An 18874-nucleotide genomic window follows, 5' to 3' on the forward strand; every position below is an offset into this window, starting at 1 on the left:
GCCCAGAGATCCTGGGAAGGGTAGGTGGGGGTGACCTCTCAAGGAGATTCTCACCTATGGAAGGCAGGAGATGTGGGCCTGGCATGAAGGCAGGGCATCGAACAACCTGATCTTTCAGGATCAGCAGCTGAGTACTGAGTTCAAGCATCACTTCTGACACTAGGGCAGGGTCGACTTTGTGGGTGTTTGGCCTGTGCAGACCCACAGCGCCCTACACTGGGTTTAATGCTCTGCTGTTGCCATCTTGGGAATTCTTACTCATGTTTGAACAGAAAGCCTAGCATTTTCATTTTGTACTGGGCCTTACAAATTATGTAGCCGGTTCTACACCAGGATGAGTAGGAAAGAAAAGCCAGGCATAGGAGGTAGGGGTGGGTGTGTGGGGAGTTAGCAGAGGGTAAGGTGGGTTTGGTTTCATTTTAATTGTAGAGTGGGAAATTAAAGTCAGACAACCTAAGGATTTTTCAAATGTGAGAGACATGGAAACATTAGAACAGGGTACCAGAGAAGGAAGAACTGTGGGTCTCCTCACAGAAGCGGGGTGGATTCCTGTGAATTCCATTTATCCATCTACTCAACACATAGGAGAGAATCTCAGCTCTGTGGGCTTCAAGGAGAGGACGTTCCCTCTCTGGGTCTCCTCCGCTGAGGCCAGAGGCACCATGGAGTCCTGGCAAGAGCAGTAACCCTGGGGACGTGGGGCCTCAGTACCAGCCTGACTTAGACTGGATACCCCCAAAGGCTCTTCCCAGCTGTGTGCTGTTTTCTTTGACTCTAAGATTCAGAAAACCACATGCTCCCAGGATCTGACACCACAGTTCAGGTGAAAAGGCAATTTGGCCAGTGCTAAGTTCGAGGAGGGTGTAGCAGCCAGAGCTCTGCCCGGCACCTCAGGAAGAGGCTGGCAGACAGGGACCACAATTTGAGTCACTGAGTCACCTTCCTCTTCCTCTCCAGCTCCTCCAGGATGTCCTCAGGATGGCTTTGTCCACTCTTTGCACACCCAGAGCCAGAGCCCCAAAGATGACTCATCTCAGGAGAGAATCTCTTAAGAAATGATAGCACATCAGGGCAGGAGTTTGCAACAAGATGGTGCCCGCACGATGCCTGGGGGACCTGGGCTCTGTTGAGAGGCTGTCCCCGCACCATCTCTTGGCAGTCCAGCAACCTGTGGATTGCCACTTCCCATGAGCCTCCTTGAGGATGACTCTCCTCCACCCAACTGCCCGTGTTGGAGGACAGCATCCAGCTCGGAGTTGGAGGCCCTGTGTGTGAGTCTTAGGTTCCATATCTGAGACATGGAAGGGGATGCATGATGCATGATGCATTTGTATGAAGGGGATACAAACTCTGTCTCTACCACATTCTCCAAATAAAAGCAAAAGACCCAGGACTTCCCTTGTGGTCCAGTGGCTAAGACTCCATTCTCCCAATGAAAGGGGCCTAGGTTCGATCCTTGGTCAGGGAACTAGATCCCACATGGTGCAACTAAGATCCAGTGCAGGCAAATTAATTAATTAAAAAAAAAAAAAAAAGGCCTGCAAGCTTCCTTTTCCAGATGTAAAACCCTCACAGACAACTGGTAAGAGAGGGAGGCCGAGCTGTGGGGCAAGATAAACAGCATGAACGGACAGTCAGGAGTGCGGAGGCTTGGGTGTGTGGCAGGGAGGTGAATTTCCTTACCTGTTCAAATACCAGGGCTAAATGTTGCCTCCTCTATGAATAGCACTCTGAGGGGTTGTTGTGTAGATGAGTGTAGAGCCACTGCAGAGGACTTTGAGGGATGAGGCAGCCATTCTGAAAATAACTCAGGAAATCCCAAATAAGCACCAAATAAATATGTTTTTTTTTAATTTTGCAGAAGAGTTTACCATGAGAAGCGACTCCCATCCCCAGACCCTCTTGCTGGGGCCAACCCCTTCCCAAAGCTATTTATTTCTCTGACATTTACTTCAATCACTCTAAATAATATGCTTACACTGGTATCTCTAGATTTTTTTTTCAAGTTTATTGAGATATAACTGACAAACACAATTGTAAGATATTTAAAGTATAAACACTGTAAATCAACTATACTTCAATGTTTTAAAAGATGCAATATTTTTTAAAAAGATATTTAAAGTGTACATCATGATGATTTGATATACATATTCACTGTGAAAGGATTCTTTCCATCTAGTTAATCAACACATCCATCACCTCACATATTTATCTTTTATTTTCTTTTGGTGAGAAGTTTTTTGGGTAAGTAAAATTTAAGTTCTATTCTCTCAGCTAATTTCAATTATCCAACACAGTATTATGAGCTACAGTTGTCACTGAGTGAAGGGTTCCTGTGCCCACTGTGCAGAAAACCCAACTCTGACAGCAGGAGTTTGCAGCAAAGTAAGAAATTATTGCAGGGCACCAAGCAAGGGACTGGAAGACAAGCCTCCCATCCACTCCCACTTGGTCTTTGAGTTAGGGGGTTTTTAAGGGGAAGAACAAAGAGGCTGGGATTAATCCTTGTCTTGTGACAGTTCTGTGACATTTCTTAATCGTAGTTTCGAGAATCAGGATATCTCTGGTTTATGATTCTCTGGCCAGGTGGTTCCTGGCTTTGGGGTCTATTAGTTCATCTTGCCCTGGAGAAACAACCTGAGTTTGTACATTAATGGTGATATTTATATTAGCAATTTTAGTCATGAACGATGTTATCAGCAACAGCAATTTTAGTCATCTGACTCTGGTTGATTGGTGTTCAGTTAGCACAGGATTGAGGTCAGAGGGAACAAGAAAGGGAGCAAGTTTTGGATAAAGAGATTGATCATAAACTTGGTAAGGGAACTCTGTTTTAGGGGGCTTCAGTGTCACGGTTGCCATCTTATACATTAGATCCTCAGACCTTATTCACCTTAGAGCTGAAAGTGTGTATCCTTTACCAACCTCTCTCCATTTCTCCACTCCTCTGCCTCTGGCAAGCACTTTTCCATTCTCAGTTTTTATGAGTTTGACTTGCTTTTAGATTCCACATGTAAGGGATCCCATGCAGTATTTGTGTCTCTCTAGATTTTAAAGCTTCACAATTAGGTCACTTAGGTTCTCTTCCTTCTAATTATTGATCATGTTATTCTTTTTGTAAATTTAATAATATACCTTTGTACTTCGTGCTCAGTCGTGTCCGACTCTTTGCGACCCCATGGACTGCAGCTCACCAGACTCCTCTGTCCATGGAGATTCTCCAGGCAAGAATACTGAGAGGTTGCCATGCCCTCCTCCAGGGATCGAACATAAGTCTCCCACATTAGAGGTGGATTTTTTTCCATCTGAGCCACAAGGGAAGCCCAATATACCTTTAGCTCCTGTTCTATTTGTATCACAGTGTCTCTTGACTCTTCAATAAGTCAGGAGAGTGGAGCTGCAATTTTGCCACAATAAAGGAAGATGTGGGGACTTCTTTGGTGGTCCAGTGGTTAAGACTCTGTGCTTCCAACACAGAGGACGCAGGATCGATCCCTAGTCAGTGATCTCACATGCTGCATAGCGTGGCAAAGAAAAAAAAGGGAAGATGGGTCCACTGATTTTGGTTTGGGAGGATGTTTCATTGAAGCTCAGGACATGAAGATGCCCTGAAGGTCTGGTTGAGCATTTTGTATGCCATAGGAGTTCCCAGGGTGTCAAGGCTTTTGCCCACTCTAAACAGAAGCAGGGCCTGAGTTTGCTGGAGTGAGGGTGGGCAGAGTTGCCCAGCAAGGGGAAATGCGCCTGCCAGGCTCTTGAGTGGTACTAAGGGGATCCTTGCTGCTGGAAGAGAGAGTCTGAGGGGCTAACCATTCCCAATGGGGAGGGCTTGGTATTTGTACAAGGAGGGGGGTGTCTTTAGGAGAAGGGGGGTCCTCCTTGTACAAGGAGGCTGGGAGAGAGATTGTTTGAAAGAGACGCCGAGTGGCTGGGTGAGGCCAGAGGCCAGCGGGATTTCCTTCAGCTCCCGCCACTCAGGTGGGTGGGACCGGATTGTTGGAGCAGGACACAGGAATCTGCCTTTGTTTCCAGCTGGAGGGGAAATGCCACAAATCCTGCCCCTTTCCTACCCCTTCCAGCATCTGTGCCCAGACACTGCCCTTCCCAGCGCCAGGGGGCCTGGCACTGAGAGTTCCCAGCAACCTCTTGTCTCCAAGACTCCCCCATCTGCAGGCTCTGCCCCTTGTTCCCCAGGGCAGATCCCAGATGTAGGACGAAGGGAGGGTGGGTAGCCAAGACTGGTGTGAAGGAAATAACCATACAGCTGGATTTAGGCTTCAGCTGCCCACCTCTCTCCTCTCCGTGAGAGGATCACGGATTTCACAGTTGAGGAAGGTACCCAGGTCTGTGGAGAGGACTCGAGGGTCAGGCTTGGACCTCCCTCACCCCCCAACTCCCGCTCCCCATGGTTAGACAGACTCTGCAGCCTCTACCACAGTCACACAGGCCATATGTGGAGCCAGGTGGCTGGGGGACCACAAAGTGTTGGGGAGCAGTGGGGAGCAGAAGGGGAGGGGTGGGCCAGGAACCTCAGGGAGTGGGGAGACCCTGCCTTTATCTCTTCCTTTGTCAGTGAGCAGATGTGTTTGTGCAGCTGTGTGATGGGGTGTTTATGTGTGCTTGTGTGGGTGGCTTCTCTGTGTGTGACTAGGAGTTTGTGGACCAATGAGCCTGTGTGTATTTCTGTGCCTGTGTGCCCATAGGCCTCCGTGGGCCCCGGCGGACGGTGTGTCTGCATGTGACATTGCATGTGTGACTATGAGTGATGCAGAGTCTATCCAACCACACGCCTTGCACGCAAGTATTCCCTTCAGGTGTGGCATCTTCCTTAAACACGGGAAGCCATGGCCCCTCTGAGGCAGAGAGAGGCATGACTGGCTGGTGACTGGTGGGGTGGATGATACATAGAAGATGTTTTCAACCATTTGGAAAATAGGACAGCTGGAGAGGAGGGAATCCTGCCCAGGTGCCCCAGGTGGGGAAAAGTGGGACAGAAACCAATGAGCCCCAACTTGTCTTTCCGTCCTCCCCACATATATGCACTCGCTTGCCTTCTCTTGGCCTAACAGGGGTCTCCTGGGCCGTGTCTTGGAATAACCAGGGACACTGCCACTCCTGGAACCAGGGCAGCCCCTGAAAAAAAGAGGGAGATGATAACGGCCCCTCTGAGCATCCCAGAGAAGGATCAGAGACAACTTAGCAACTGAACAAGCATCCCAGACCTTGGTGGAACCTGAACTTGTTCTTTTCTATACACATTCATTGAGCCTCTATGGGTCAGGCACAGAGCCAGGGGTGAGGAAGACAGACATGGTTTCTGCCTTCACAGGAGTGAGGGGAGGGTTTCCCAGGAGTCCCCAGAGCCTGGCTGACATCCCAGTGAGGACAGTCAACCTGCAGTCCTCTCTGGAGGAGCCCGTCTGCCAGGCTGGCGGGCCATGCCCCCTGCGGTGTTGGGAATGGGCTTAGGCTGCAGAGCTGCGTGTGGGAGAGCAGGTCTGAGAAGGTCATCTGGGAGAAGTGTGTGTTCTCATTCAAGGGCCACCAGAATAGTATCCAAGACTCGCAGGGGAGGCCATGGGGTTCCAAGGACACATCCACTGGCCTCCTCCACGGAACTGCCCCCTCGGCCATTTCCTTACCCATTGCCGCCCAGCACAGTAACAAAAGCTGCTGTCTACCAGGTGCTGACTGTGAGCCAGGCCACGCTCTATGCCTGTCATGCCTCCCACTGTTTAGGCTGCACAGCAACCCTGGGAAGTAGCGATTGGATATTATCACCATTGGATGTTACAAAGGAGGAGACCGAGGCTGGAGAGGACCTGGTCACAGAGATAAGAGGCCGGGCCAGGAGTCAAGCCCAGGTCTGTGGGCCTCAGAAGGGCGGCTCTGACGTGGCCTGTGTTCTTTATTGCCAGGGGCCTTGTCCTGGGCTCCTTGGCCTCTGCTGACGGGGACTCAGTTGGGAAGCGTCAGGGGCCGGGCTAGGGTGTGGAGAAGCTGGGATGCTAGTGGAGGGCTTGACTCAGGGCGGCACAAGTAGAACGGCCCTCTAGGCTTCTTTCCTCGCTGGTGACCTGAAGGGCTGTCAGGAGCTGCTAGAGGATTAGAGAGAAATGGCTTGACCTGGGACTCTGGCTGCCCTGGAGATGGCCAGGGATGGAGAGGTGGGTATTCTCCAAGGTGGAAAAGCTCCCTCTGCTGGAAAATATTGCACGACCTGTGGCCCAGGTGTGACTGCCTGCTCATGGAACCTCCCAGCCCAGATCTACCCCAGGCCAGCCAGCCAGGAGGGAGAGCCACAGGGGGTAGTTCTCTGGCCCTGAGGATGCCATGGTCACCCCTGCACACTCGTAAAACTCAAGCCAGTTAGAAGTGGGAAGGAGAGTCTCAGAGACCCAGGGAGCCTGAGCAGTGGGTGGGGGCCATGTGCTGCAGTGGAAGGGACATGGGATCCAGAGCCCACAGACTTGAACTCCAAGTACCATTTAGCCACTTACCAGCTGGTGACCTTGGGCAAGTAGCTTAACCTTCACATTGCCTCAATTTTCTCAACTGTAAAAGAGGAAGGTTGCAAGAATTAGGCCAGGCACAGGCTTTCCAGGTCGCACTAGTGGTAAAGAACCTACCTGCCAATGAAGGTGCCATAAGAGACTCCTGGGTGAGGAAGATCCCCTGGAAGAGAAAATTTTGCAACCCACTCTAGTGTTCTTGCCTTGAGAATCCCATGGACAGAGAAGCCTGGGGTTGCAATGAATCAGACACGACTAAAGCAACTTAGTGCATGGTGCAGACAGCTGCATTTGTTCATCTAATTCTCACAACAGCCCTACATGCTAATGTTACCTCCACTCTACATATGAGAGTCTTGAGGCTTAGAAAGTTCCTATAACTTACCAGAGCCCAAAGGTGAGCTCCTAGGCTGAAGCAGGTAACCCCCATGCTGTTCCAAGCCTGTCATGTGGTTCCTTTCCTGGCTGCAATGCCCAGTGCCAGGGCTGGCTTCTTGGGCTTAGATTTCAGCAGTGGTTGAGGAGGAAACAGCACTAGCTCCATTCTGGAAGTTTGGAAGCAACTCAATCGAACTCGGTTCTCCAAGGCCCTTCCATAGCACTTCAGATCTTGGGAACACTTTACAGTATACAGATCCTCTTTACCTTTATTAGCCAATGCATCTTTCTAATAATCCTGTTTGCCCGCAATTAGTAGATGAGAAAAAGAGAGGTAAAAGAAACCTAAGTGTCTTATTCAAGATCACACAGGTAGGGTGTGGCAAAGTTAGCCTTGAATCCACTCTGGTCCACCACAGTTTCTAGGAGAAATCACACACTATCTAAGAGTTGCTGTCACCTCAGCATCTGTGTGTGTTTTCCTCTGTTCAAAGAACAAATTTGTTTTATTTATTTTAAATTGAGGTATACACATGTACACCCATGGCTGATTCATGTCAATGTATGGCAAAAACCACTACAATATTGTAATTAGCCTCCAATTAAAATAAATTAAAAAATAAATAAATTGAGGTATAATTGACTACAGTATTACATAAATTTCAGTTGTATAATATAGTAATTTACAATTTTAAAGGTTATATTCCATTTATAGTTATTATAAAGTATTGGCTATATTCCCTGTGCTATACAGTATTTCCTTGTAGTTGTATTTTATACCTGGTAGTTTGTACCTCTTAATTGCCTAACCTTATCTTTCCCCTCCCACTTCCCTCTTCCCTTGGGTTGCCACTAGTTTATCCTCTTTATCTGTGAGTCTATTTCTTATTTGTTATGCTCACTAATTTATTTTGGTTTTATTTTTTTATTTTTCACACAGCATTTGTCTTTCTCTGACTTATTTCACTTAGCATAATACCCTCCAAGTCCATTCATGTTGTTGTAAATGGCAAAATTTTGTTCTTTTTTTGTAGTGGTGTTCCATTGTGTGGGTATGTATATATACATAAATATTTTTATTCATTCATTTTTTGATGGACACAAGAGCAGATTTATTTTTAAGTCTTTCAAAATTTGGTAATACATGACTAAAAAGTCAAAACATTTTGTGCAGAAGAATTCCAAGTAATTTATGTAGATATTCCACCCCCAAGAGAATGGAGTATAATTCCCCACTCCTTAAGTGTGGGCTTCAGATAATGACAGTACAATATAGAAAGGCGGGGCAGAGTAACGGTACAGTGGAGAAACCTGAAACAGACACCACCTCAGCCAGGTGATCAAGTCATGTTTATAATAGGATATGTACCCTGGACATAATGTAAAGAGAATGGCACATAACCTCTGCGGTCTTCTTCCCAAAAACCCACAACCCGGTCTATTCAGAATAACATCAGACAAATCTCAGTTAAGGGACCACCTACAAAATACTGACCAAGCATCCTCAAGACTGTCAAGGTTATCAGAAACAAGGAAAATCTGAGAAACTGTCACAGTCAAGAGGAATCTCTGGAAACATGATGGCTAAATGGAAGGAATTCTAGACAGACAAAGGATGTTAGGAAAAAACTAAGGAAACCTGAATTAAGAATGGGCTTTACTAATAGTAATGTATTAATATTCGCCCATTAATTAACAAATATACTATACTTGTGTCAATAAAAGAAGACAGTGGGTGTGAGGTATATGGAAACTTTCTGCACAATCTTCACAATTTTTCTGTAAATCTAAAACTGCTAGAAAAAAATTAACTTTACTTTTTAAAGAAGCCTGAAGTTTCAAAAAAAAAAAAAAAATACTCAGTGAAAAGTCTCCCTTCTACCCTTGATCATCTGCTCAGTTTTCTTCCCCTCCAAACCGCCATGCCTCTCTCCAGGAGGGTTCCAGTGAGGCAGCATGGTTTGGTGTTAAGAGTCTGGCCCCCACAACTGGAATAACTGGCCCTCAGTCTTGATCTCTGTTGGTTTCTAGCTGTGTGACCCTGGCAGTTCCTTACCCTCTCTGTGCCTTGTGCCCTCAAAGCTAAAATCCTCATAAAATTATTGGGAGTGTTAAATGTATTAATGTATATAGTAAGTGTCTTATAAGTGTTTGTTTTTATTATTGCATATAAGTAAGCAAATATATTTATGCAACAAATATGTTAATAAAAAATATCCAAAACTTGCAAATAAGGCACATCAAAAAATCACTAAGTGTCCTTTCAGAGTTATTTTAGATCATTGGCTAATAACCCCACCTATGGGTCAGCCAGGGGAAGTAACTGCTATATGATTTGCGATTGATTGATTAGTGTGCAGACTATAGAGAGGTTAACTTGTAGATTGATGAATAGCAATTTTTTTTTGCCTGGTAGAAAAAAAAAAGTTATGGTTTTATTGCTAAGTAGGAATTAATTTCTTTGTATCTAACTTTGCGATCTTATTCAAGCATTCTTTTTCCCCCTGAATGTCAATAACAATTTTTCATTTCTTTCTGTTTTCTAAATTTATTTTTTTAGCATTATTTGTTTGGCTGTCCCAGCACATGGAATCTGTTCCCTGACCAGGGATCAAACCTGGGCCTTTTAAATTGGTAATGCAGACCCTTAACCACTGGACCACAAGGGAAGTCCTCATTTCTTCCTTTGATCCATCCTGCTGGTTTACTCATTAAGTAGTTAAATAAATCTTGGTTCTCACTACATACTTGTATTAGTCAAGTTTACCTTGGTGCAAATTTTGCTTTGACAAATAGTACCATGCCATATACACTGTCCTACCCTTTGGTTTTTTTCACTTAATACATCTTGAAGGTAGTTTCACATCAGAATATAAAGAGCTTCCTTACTCTTGTTTTGCCACTGTATAGAATACATCATATGGTTATGCAGTATTTATACTCAGAATCAATTTAGCCAGCCCCCTATTGATGAACACTTAGGTTGTTTCCACTCTTTTATTGCTGCAAACAATGCTGTATGAATAACCCTGTACACAGCCTGAGAGTAGAACCACTTAGAAGCGGATGGGAAGGCTGAAGGGCCTCTAGAGGGCAAAGGAGCCTAAGGGAGGGGTCTGGTTACCTGCTCCCAGCCCAGCCTAGCCAGTCTTCCCCTGGCTCTGTGCCAATCCGGCCTCCTCTTGTCTCCTCCTCTCCATCCTGAGCTCCTGGTATCTCCAGACAGGAAGGGACAGCCTTCGGTTCCCTGAAGACCTGGGCTCTAGCTTCCACTGAAAGCCAGCGGAGGGTGCCTTGGAGAGGAGGATCTTGGGGGCTCGGGGCCTGGGGCTGGTACTATCCCTGGGCTGGAGCCACTGAGGGCACATGCTCAACACACCTTGAGGGCTCTGGTAGGGGATGAAGTCCCGGGGGCCGGGGACTTCCTGAGGGGGGTGGGGGGCTGGGGGAGGGGGCGGGGCAGTGCCTAGCAGCTCTGGTACAGACTTCCTTCGGGTTCCCAGTGCAGGGGGGTGGTCAGGGCATAGGGTGTGGCAGGCGGTGGTGAGGAAAGGACTGGCCAGGCTGGTCGTGACGGTCACAAGGTGGTCCAGGACACCCCCTTCCTGAGGAGATTGGGCAAAGGGGAGGGTCAAGGTGGCCTGCAGTCGCTCTAGGAGAGACGGGGAAGCCTGAGCCTGGGCCACGAGCCCGGGCAAGGCTGGCCACTCAGGCTGATAACGCCGGCTGAGCTGCTCCACTTGGGGCCGCCGCAGCAGCTGCCGGATCCTCTGCACCGTGTCGAAGCTGTCTGTCAGAAACGCCCACTCCAGGGCAGTCTTGCCCCGGACGGGATCCACCGCTGTCAGGTCGGCACCTGGGGGGTAGGGGGCACAGGGGTGTCATGGGGTGGGACAGGGAATTGCTGACTTGCAGAAGGACAGAGTCTTTAGCAGTAGGACTGATTTGGGTTAGATGCAAAACCATAGTGTCTCATCCTGTTGGCAGCTGGAAGCTGAAGATCCTCAGTGGCTACAGCCCAGGGTCAGTACCAGCCCCAGATTCAACTTCTGGTTTAGGACTGATGAAGAAATTGGAGTCCAGCGAGGGGAAAAGACTTCAGAGAGACCTACTGGGGGGGTGTCTCCAAACCTGGCGTAGAACAGAGACCCCCTGAGCTAAGGCACTGACCAGAGGGATGGTATGCAGGTTGCCCAGGATGCACCCCCTGGAGCAGGTGGCAGGGATCCTGCTGGTTCCCACTCCTAGTTCCTCCCTTCACCACCACATCCCCCTAATCCTGGGAAGCAGGGAGTGGCTGTCACTTTGAAACAAAAGAGAGGGTGCAGACCTTCCTCCCTTCTCACCCCAAACCCAGTCTGATGCAATGGGAAAGGGAAAAGCTGGAGGCTGGGGGTCCCCAGAGTGAACAACAGAGGGTAGACCCACCTCATGGAGTAATGAGGGTCTGAGACTCCACAGACAATGTGGATTTCACCCCAGAACAACTCTACACTGCCCCTACGTCTCAACCGTCCATCACTGCATCCCTGGAACTCTGGCTCCTCAGAGCTGGAAATCAGCCCAGAGAAGGCCATCACTCTCATTACACTGGGTGGGCTCAGAGAGGGAAACTGTTTGCCCACAGTCATTCAGCTGGTGGCAGAGCCAGGATGCGAATTCAAGAATCTGGTTCCAGACTCCAGCTTTTTTTGGTATTAGGTTATCCAGCTGGTCCAGTTATCTTCCCAAGCTTTCTTTTCTGGGACCATCATTCACCATGTAAACAGAGCTCTCAATAGCTGGATCCTTTGTCAGAAGCCCCAGCACCCTTCCCCCACTCCAGGAGGTCAGCCTGGATTGATCTTCCTTCTCCATCTCTCTCCTCATTGCAACTATGATAGCAGGCAGTGCTGGTGGGGAGGGGTGGGGGAGGGACTCGAGGCCACAGATCCTGGTCCCGGCCCCATGCACCTGCCATGAGGAGGGCAGAGACACATTCCGAGCGATCCCGCATGGCGGCCTTCATCAGCGCAGTCAGTCCCCGCTGGTCCCGGCGCTCCAGGTCAAGGCCTGCATAGTAGTTGATCAGGTGACTCACCAGAGACACGTGGCCTACAAGGCACCAAGGGCGGAGCTTAGCTACTCAAGAAAGGGATGACAAAGCCCCAAACCCACCCTCCACCCAACAAGGCTGTGTCTGGGGTGGAAGAACGTCATTGCAGACAGTGTGGGGCTATGGTCAGGTCTGGAGCGGGGGAACTGATAAGGATGGGGTTAGCAGCCTCTCACCTGCTTGGGCAGCCAGCATGAGAGCTGTGTCCCCTTCTTTGTCCTGCTGGTTCACATCCAGGAAAGGACAGCGGCTGAGCAGGGCCACCACACTTTGGAAACCATGGTAGCAGGCGACCATGAGGCCTGTCTGGAGGAGGGGCAGCTCAGCACCTGTGGTTTCCTCCAGGAGCTCCTTGGGGGCCCTGTGTCCTCTAAACCCACAACTGTCTCAGAGATGTCCCAGGCCCTGGGAAGACCCACTCTTACCCACTCCCTCCTGAGGACCCAGGCGATGGGTGCTGACCCTGAAGCTCACAGTGCCCTTGCTGCCCTGCAAAGCTCCCTGGAGTGGCTCACCCTTCCATTGCCATCCACATGGGTGGCTTCCTCTGGGGAGACCCCATCATCCAGCATGGCTTGCAGCTGGGCAGGGTCATTGTGGACACAGGCCCAGTACAGGGCCCCCAGTGTGCAGCTTGGGGTAGAGGCCTCACTGTCCGGGCAGGAGGGGGCCTCAGACGCATCCAGCCCTCCCTTCTGCCAGGTTGGCTCCTGGTCTTCCATCTTAGAGCCAAGAAGGCAATTGGCTCCTTCTCACGCAGTTGGCATCTATAACACAGGATGAGAGGAACAGTATCTCCCAGGAGGGATCCCAGCAATTGTGACTGCCCAACTGGCCCTGGGGAGAGCTTTTTCTTGCTGGAGTCTCCTGTCCCATCCACCTTGGAGAGAAGACAACCCCTGGCAGACAGCTGCAAGAGTCTTAAGAGGACAGAAGTCCTTCACTATTAAGTGAGGATCCTAGTGAGATTCAAGGAGAGGGACGGTCTTCTCTTTCCCATGGGACCTTACCTGGGGTTCGCAGGGTCCCTAGCAGGCAGTCACTGCTGGGGCCCAGCCTGGAGCCCACAGCATCCCCCAGACTCCTGGGAGCACACTCACCGAGTCTCTGGAGTGTCTCGAGGTGGACTATCCGCCCCAGGAAGCAACGCAGGTAACAGATGGCTCGACTTAACGGGAAAAGCTGCCTCAAACACCTCGGAGCTGAGCTGGATCAAGCCGGGTTAGTTGGCGGGCGGGGCCGGCGCTCTCCTCTCCAAGATGACAGAGACCCGCCCCAAAAGCCTGCCCAGAGTGGGCGGGGCCCGAGTCAGGGCAGCTCGTCCCCCGCGGAGGCGGTTCTGAGAGTAAGCACCCCATCTCCGCCGACGCGCTCACCTTACGCCTTTAGGGGAGACTGGCTGTCTCAGAAACCGATCCTTCGATGGTGGAAGGGCTACGACGTCCCCAAACTCAGTCTCAAAAACTGAAGTCCCTTCTTCCTTGGTGGAGCGGGGTCTTGGTGAGAGGGTGGTGGTGGAAGAGGGTGCTAGTGATGACATCTCACTAAACAGGGACTGGAGCGGAGATGGGGGCTCCAGGGATCATCCGGATCTATTTTTTGAGGTTCTGGAGCAACTAAAGTATAAAGAATTGCTTAATTAAGGGTACAATAATTATGATATAGAAAGTTTACTGGATTAGTTTGTTGTGGTAAATTAAATATGAAATATTTAAATTGTGTTGATATCTAAATGAATTCATTTGATTATGTAAGCCATTTATTTATAATTATTTATTAAATTAGTAATGAAGTATTGTTAAGCCATTCTTTAAGTTAAATTACTATTAAATATCAAGTTTAATGAATTGTTTTTGGACCTCGGGTGTAGAAAATGGAGCGAGTCATATTCCTCTGCTTATATCAGTCCAGTTATAAGACTGTATAAGATCTCTCTCTTGTTTTACTTTATTTGGTTTATCTCTTTCATCCCTAATCCCCAGAGCCCATTCTCCTTTCCTTTACCAATTGACACAAATATCCTTGAAAATGTACATTTCATTGAGAAAGATAGTGTTGATTTGTGTACATTTTAACTAACAGCTTGCTTCCCTTGTGGCTCAGCTGGTAAAGAATCTGCCTGCAATGCAGGAGACCTGGGCTCGATCCCTGGGTTGGGAAGATCCCCTGGAGAACAGAAAGGCTACCCACTCCAATATTCTGGCCTGGAGAATTCCATGGACTGTATAGTCCATGGGGTCGCAAAGAGTTGGACAGGACTGAGCAACTTTCACTTTCACTTCACTTTCACTTTAACTAACACCTTAGATTGTGCTAAACTCATTGTGTTTGTTCTCTTCACTCAGCGCTATGATTTCAGGTTCTGTCCTTGTTGCATTCCTTGCAATGTATCGGTCAGGAGTGCCTTTGGTTGTTAAGTAATCAAAGGCTGACCTCAGCAGTGTGGTGGCTGCCACAGACTAACTGTTCAACATCCATCCAAAACTACAGATGCTGGAAAGCTAAAATGACACCTCCCAGATTCTTATGAGCTAGGAATCTATGATTTATGTTCTGCTCTTGTGTGAGACATAAATTTGGAATACAGCTAAGTAGCATGGGACATCCGTTTTGCTGTCACAGATCATGATAGATGCAGGGGGATTCTGGTGAGTTGCTTCCTGATTCATCGGCTTCCTGTAGTGGTGACTGTTGTTTTCCCCATCACAGGCAGAGGTCATGTGCCTCTCAAAGCTGGGAGTTGTTCCTGGACCTAAAGCCTGCTTCTCCATTTAAACTAGCCAGATTTATTTCTGTTGTCTGTAATTGAACAGACACTCTGACACATGTGGCTTAAACAAATAGAGATTTATTCTTTATACAAGATAAAAAGTTCAAGGATAAGAAGCTGTTGGTGTTGACTTAGTAACTTAAGATGTCGAGGTCTTCTCTAGGAGTCGCTTGACTTTCCCTCATGGTCACAAGATGGCTGCTATACCTCTAGCCATCACAGCAAAATGTGGTGAATGCACACTATGGATTTTGTGCAGCAGTTGGAAGAAATCTACTAGATTATCTGTTAGACACTGGTTAGATGATGCAGTCCCTATCCATAACTCCCCATTCTCTCTAGTCACCTTTTAGTTAGGTAAGGCAAAGTAACACAATTTTGGCCAATGAAATGCAAGCAGCACTCTGATGGGTGAGGCTCCTGGAAAAATCTTTGTTCCCTTGATAAAATATGTGCAGTGTACCTTTTAACCTTTCTTTCTCCCCTCTTATTCCTGCTGCATAGAATTCTATAGAGTGCATCCATTACATTTTACTTATCTACTGTTCCAGTGTTGGATACGTATGCTGCCTCCAACTTCATGCCACTGCAAATAATGCTGCAGTGAACATCCTTGTACATCTCTAGTTGTAGACCTGAAAAAAAGAGCTTCTCTGAGACTGCTAGGTCATAGGTCATACATATACTTATTGACCAGGTCCTGTCAGATTGCTCCCTATTTTGCAGTGTACCCACCAACAATGCATTGAAGTATCCCAAATCCTTACCAACCCTTGTACTTATTTGGCCTTATAATTTAAAAATATATATATATTTATTTGTTTATTTGGCTATGCCAGGTCTTAGTTGTGGCACACAGGATCTTTAGTTGCAGCATGCAAACTCTTAGTTGCCACATGTTCCCCGCCCAGGGATGAAACCCGGGCCTCTTTCATTAGGAGCACAGAGTCTTAGCCATTGGACTACCAGGGAAGTCCCCTTAGACTTCTAATTTTTGTCAATCTGATAGTACAGAACTATAAAGGGATACGGCTATTTTACATTGGATTTTTCTGATTATCAACAAGTTGAGCATCTCTCTACATACCTGATAGTCATTCTTGTTTCCCCTCCTGGGAATCACCTATTGATAGTGTTGGTCCAGTGTCCTATTGGATTTTCCTGTGTTTTTCTTATTGAATTTTCAAGAATTCCTTTTAATATTTTAGATAATAAACCCATTGTTAGACGGGTTTTGGATGTGGCAACTGTATATAAAACTTTCTGTTAGCTTTATCTGTTGTGAACTTTACTGCTAGAAATCCTAAATTTTGATGTGGTTAAATTCATAAAAATTTCTCCTTATACTTGGTGCTTTTGAGTCTTGCTTGAGAAGAATTTCCCATTCCAGATCACAAGGATCTTCACTTCTTTTATTAATCTTGCAATTTTTTTAGTATTTAGTCTTTAATCCATCTGGAATTTACTTGTATATATGGTATGAGGAAGACTCTGTTATGAACTGAATGGGGTCCCCCTAAAATTCATATGTTGAAGCCTTGACCCCTTACTGTGACTATATTTGGAGATAGGGACATATTGGAGGTAATTAAGATTAAATGAGGTCATAGGGTAAGGCCCCAATCCAACAGGGGCCTGCTGTCCTTTTATTTTTTTAATTAAAAAAAATTTTTGTCTGCGCGGGGTCTTCGTTGTGGTGCACCGGGTGTCTCTAGATAGGGTGCTCGTGGCCTTCTCCTGTTGTACCACAGGGGCTGCTCCTTGCGGTGCGCAGGCTAAGTTGCCCTGTGGCACATGCAATCTTAGTTCCCCAACCAAGGATCAAATCCACGTCCCCTGCATTGGAAGGTGGGTTCTCAACCACTAGACCACCAGGGAAGCCCTAGGACTGCTATCCTTTTAAGAAAAGGAAGGAAGGAAGAGACATCAGAGCACACTCCCTCTTTCTTCCTCTCCTTGCTCCCCCTGCCACGCCAGCCCCTGTGTAAGGACGGTGGAAAGGCCATAAGAAGATACAGTGAGAAGACAGCCATCTACAAGCTAAGGAGAGACCTCTTACAGGAACCCAACCCTGCCGACATTGTGATCTTGGACTTCCAGCCTCCTGAACTGTGAGGAAATTCATTTCTATGGCTTAAGCCTCCTATTCTGTGGTACTTTGTTATGGCAGCTCAAACAGACGAATATAAAATCCAGCCTTTTCTGCAACTAGTGAATAACCCCATCTATTAGGCAATGCTCTTTCCCCTGATTTGTAGCATCATCTTTACCATCTATAAACTGCGAGTTCTCTTTAATGTTTCCTGTTGTGTTTGAGTTCTCTTTTATCATTTTATTAGAGCCTTCCTCTGCTGATGCAACACTGATTTTACTACATCAGTTTTGCAGTGTGTTTGACTACCTAATGGGGTGAGCTCTCCATCTTTCATTTCTTTTTCAAAATTGATTTTTATCTTTTCATATAAAATTACAAATCAGTTTGCTGAATTCTTTAGAAAAGAATTTGCCAGCATTCTGATAGGGATTGCATTGAATTTATAGATTAATTTGAAGACACTTGACTGCTTCACAATGTTAAATTTTCTCCTCCACAGAACATGGTATATTTATTCATTTTCCAGGTTTTTCTTTATGTCCTTCAATAGTGTTAACTTTTTTTCTTCTCCAGCACAGTCTTGTACATTCACTGTCAGGGGGATTCCTAGATTCTTTCTAGTTTTTCTTGCTATCATAATTAAAGTCTCATGTTTTTGTTTTGCTTATTGTTGATGTAGATGCAACTTTTTCTTAGCCCTCACGTACGCTGAATCAGATTAAGCACAATCCCCAGTTAATGACATATTCTCCTTATTGATGCCTGTATAGTCTGCTTTTATTTTGTTTATTACTTAGTTAATTATTTTTTATAAGGCAATAAGCACCCAGAATAACATCTCCAAGCAAAAGCTAGAACTTGACATCACACTACATGATTTCCTCAATTACCCTCTGCCTCTCCCCACTCAAGGCAGCTATAATCCTGAATTTCATATCCATTATTTTGCTGCTTTCCTGGATATACTGTTTTATTACATCTTTAGATATTCCTTCAAAGTACATACATTATGTATATTACACATGTATAATTCTAGTATTTTAGTTTACAGGATGTAAATGCTGTGGTAGTCATTTGCTGTCTGCTTTTATCATTGAATAACATTTGCTAAGACTCACTCATACTGTTGTGTGGTGCTACAGTCCATTTATCTTGGTTGCTATGTGATACTCTACTGTCTGAATATACCACAGCTATCCTACTGCCTTATTGATGGATATTTGGGGTGTTTCCAAGTTTCTGCTACTATAAATTGTGCTTAAGTTTGCCTAATTCAACAACTGTCCTCAGACTAAAGTACATTCCTTGCTGTTTCCCTGAGTTTCTACCTTCCCTTAGATTTTAACCTAATAAATTCTTGCTCTCTGGCCAGTTCTTCTGGCTTTTAAATAATTTGCACTTGCATTTTAACTAGCATTTTTACTGTTTTACTCAGAAAGATTAGCCCCGAGTCCAGCCAGTCATATTATTGGAAATAGAATTTCCTCTAATCCTAATTAAAAAATCAGTCTAATAGGAAGATGGGCAAAAGACATGGTAATTAATTCATAGAAGAAATACAAATGGCCAAAATAAGTATATGAAAAGATGCTTCACTTCACCAGTAAGCAGGAAAAGGCAAATTAAAGCAATAATGAAATATTACTTTGGACCATCATTTCAGCAAAAATGAAACATTAATAATATTAAATGCTTACACTGTTGGAAGAATGTAAATTAGCAGAGTATTTTTGGAAAGTATTTTGACAGTGTCTATCAAAATAACAAATGTACGTACACATTAACACAGCACTTTGGGAAAATGCCTTCCCAAAACAGCACTTGCCATTTGTGAACAAAGGTGTACGGGATATACTTTGCAGCATTATTTGTATTGAAAATGTTAGTCACTCAGTCATGTCCAACTCTTTGTGACCCCATGAACTGTAGCCTGCCAGGTTCCTCTGTCCATGGGGTTTCCCAGGAAAGAAAACTGGAGTGGGTAGCCATTCTCTTCTCCAGATCTTCCCGACCCAGGGATTGAA

The 18874-nt window shown here is 46.4% G+C and overlaps 1 protein-coding gene across 3 annotated transcripts; it reads right to left on the reverse strand.

Annotated features, from left to right (window-relative positions):
• Positions 1-9873: 9873 nt before the first annotated feature.
• Positions 9874-13204, reverse strand: ANKRD33 (ankyrin repeat domain 33). Of its 3 annotated transcripts, none has more exons than XM_081587256.1 (5): positions 13086-13204; positions 12501-12752; positions 12162-12291; positions 11844-11984; positions 9874-10746 (listed from the first exon to the last, which is right to left on the reverse strand). In XM_081587256.1, exons 2-5 carry the CDS (start codon positions 12705-12707, stop codon positions 10031-10033), a joined length of 1194 nt encoding a protein of 397 aa, XP_081443382.1. In that variant the 5' UTR covers positions 12708-12752; positions 13086-13204; the 3' UTR covers positions 9874-10030. The 3 variants fall into 3 exon arrangements, with proteins under 3 accessions (XP_081443382.1, XP_081443384.1, XP_081443383.1); XM_081587258.1 differs by having other exon boundaries at positions 12411-12752; XM_081587257.1 differs by lacking the exon at positions 12501-12752.
• Between the last annotated feature and the right edge of the window lie 5670 nt (positions 13205-18874).

The sequence above is a fragment of the Giraffa tippelskirchi genome, chromosome 4, assembly GCF_054371585.1.
Source record: "Giraffa tippelskirchi isolate mGirTip1 chromosome 4, T2T-mGirTip1v1.2.pri, whole genome shotgun sequence".
In the NCBI taxonomy this organism is placed as follows: domain Eukaryota; kingdom Metazoa; phylum Chordata; class Mammalia; order Artiodactyla; family Giraffidae; genus Giraffa; species Giraffa tippelskirchi.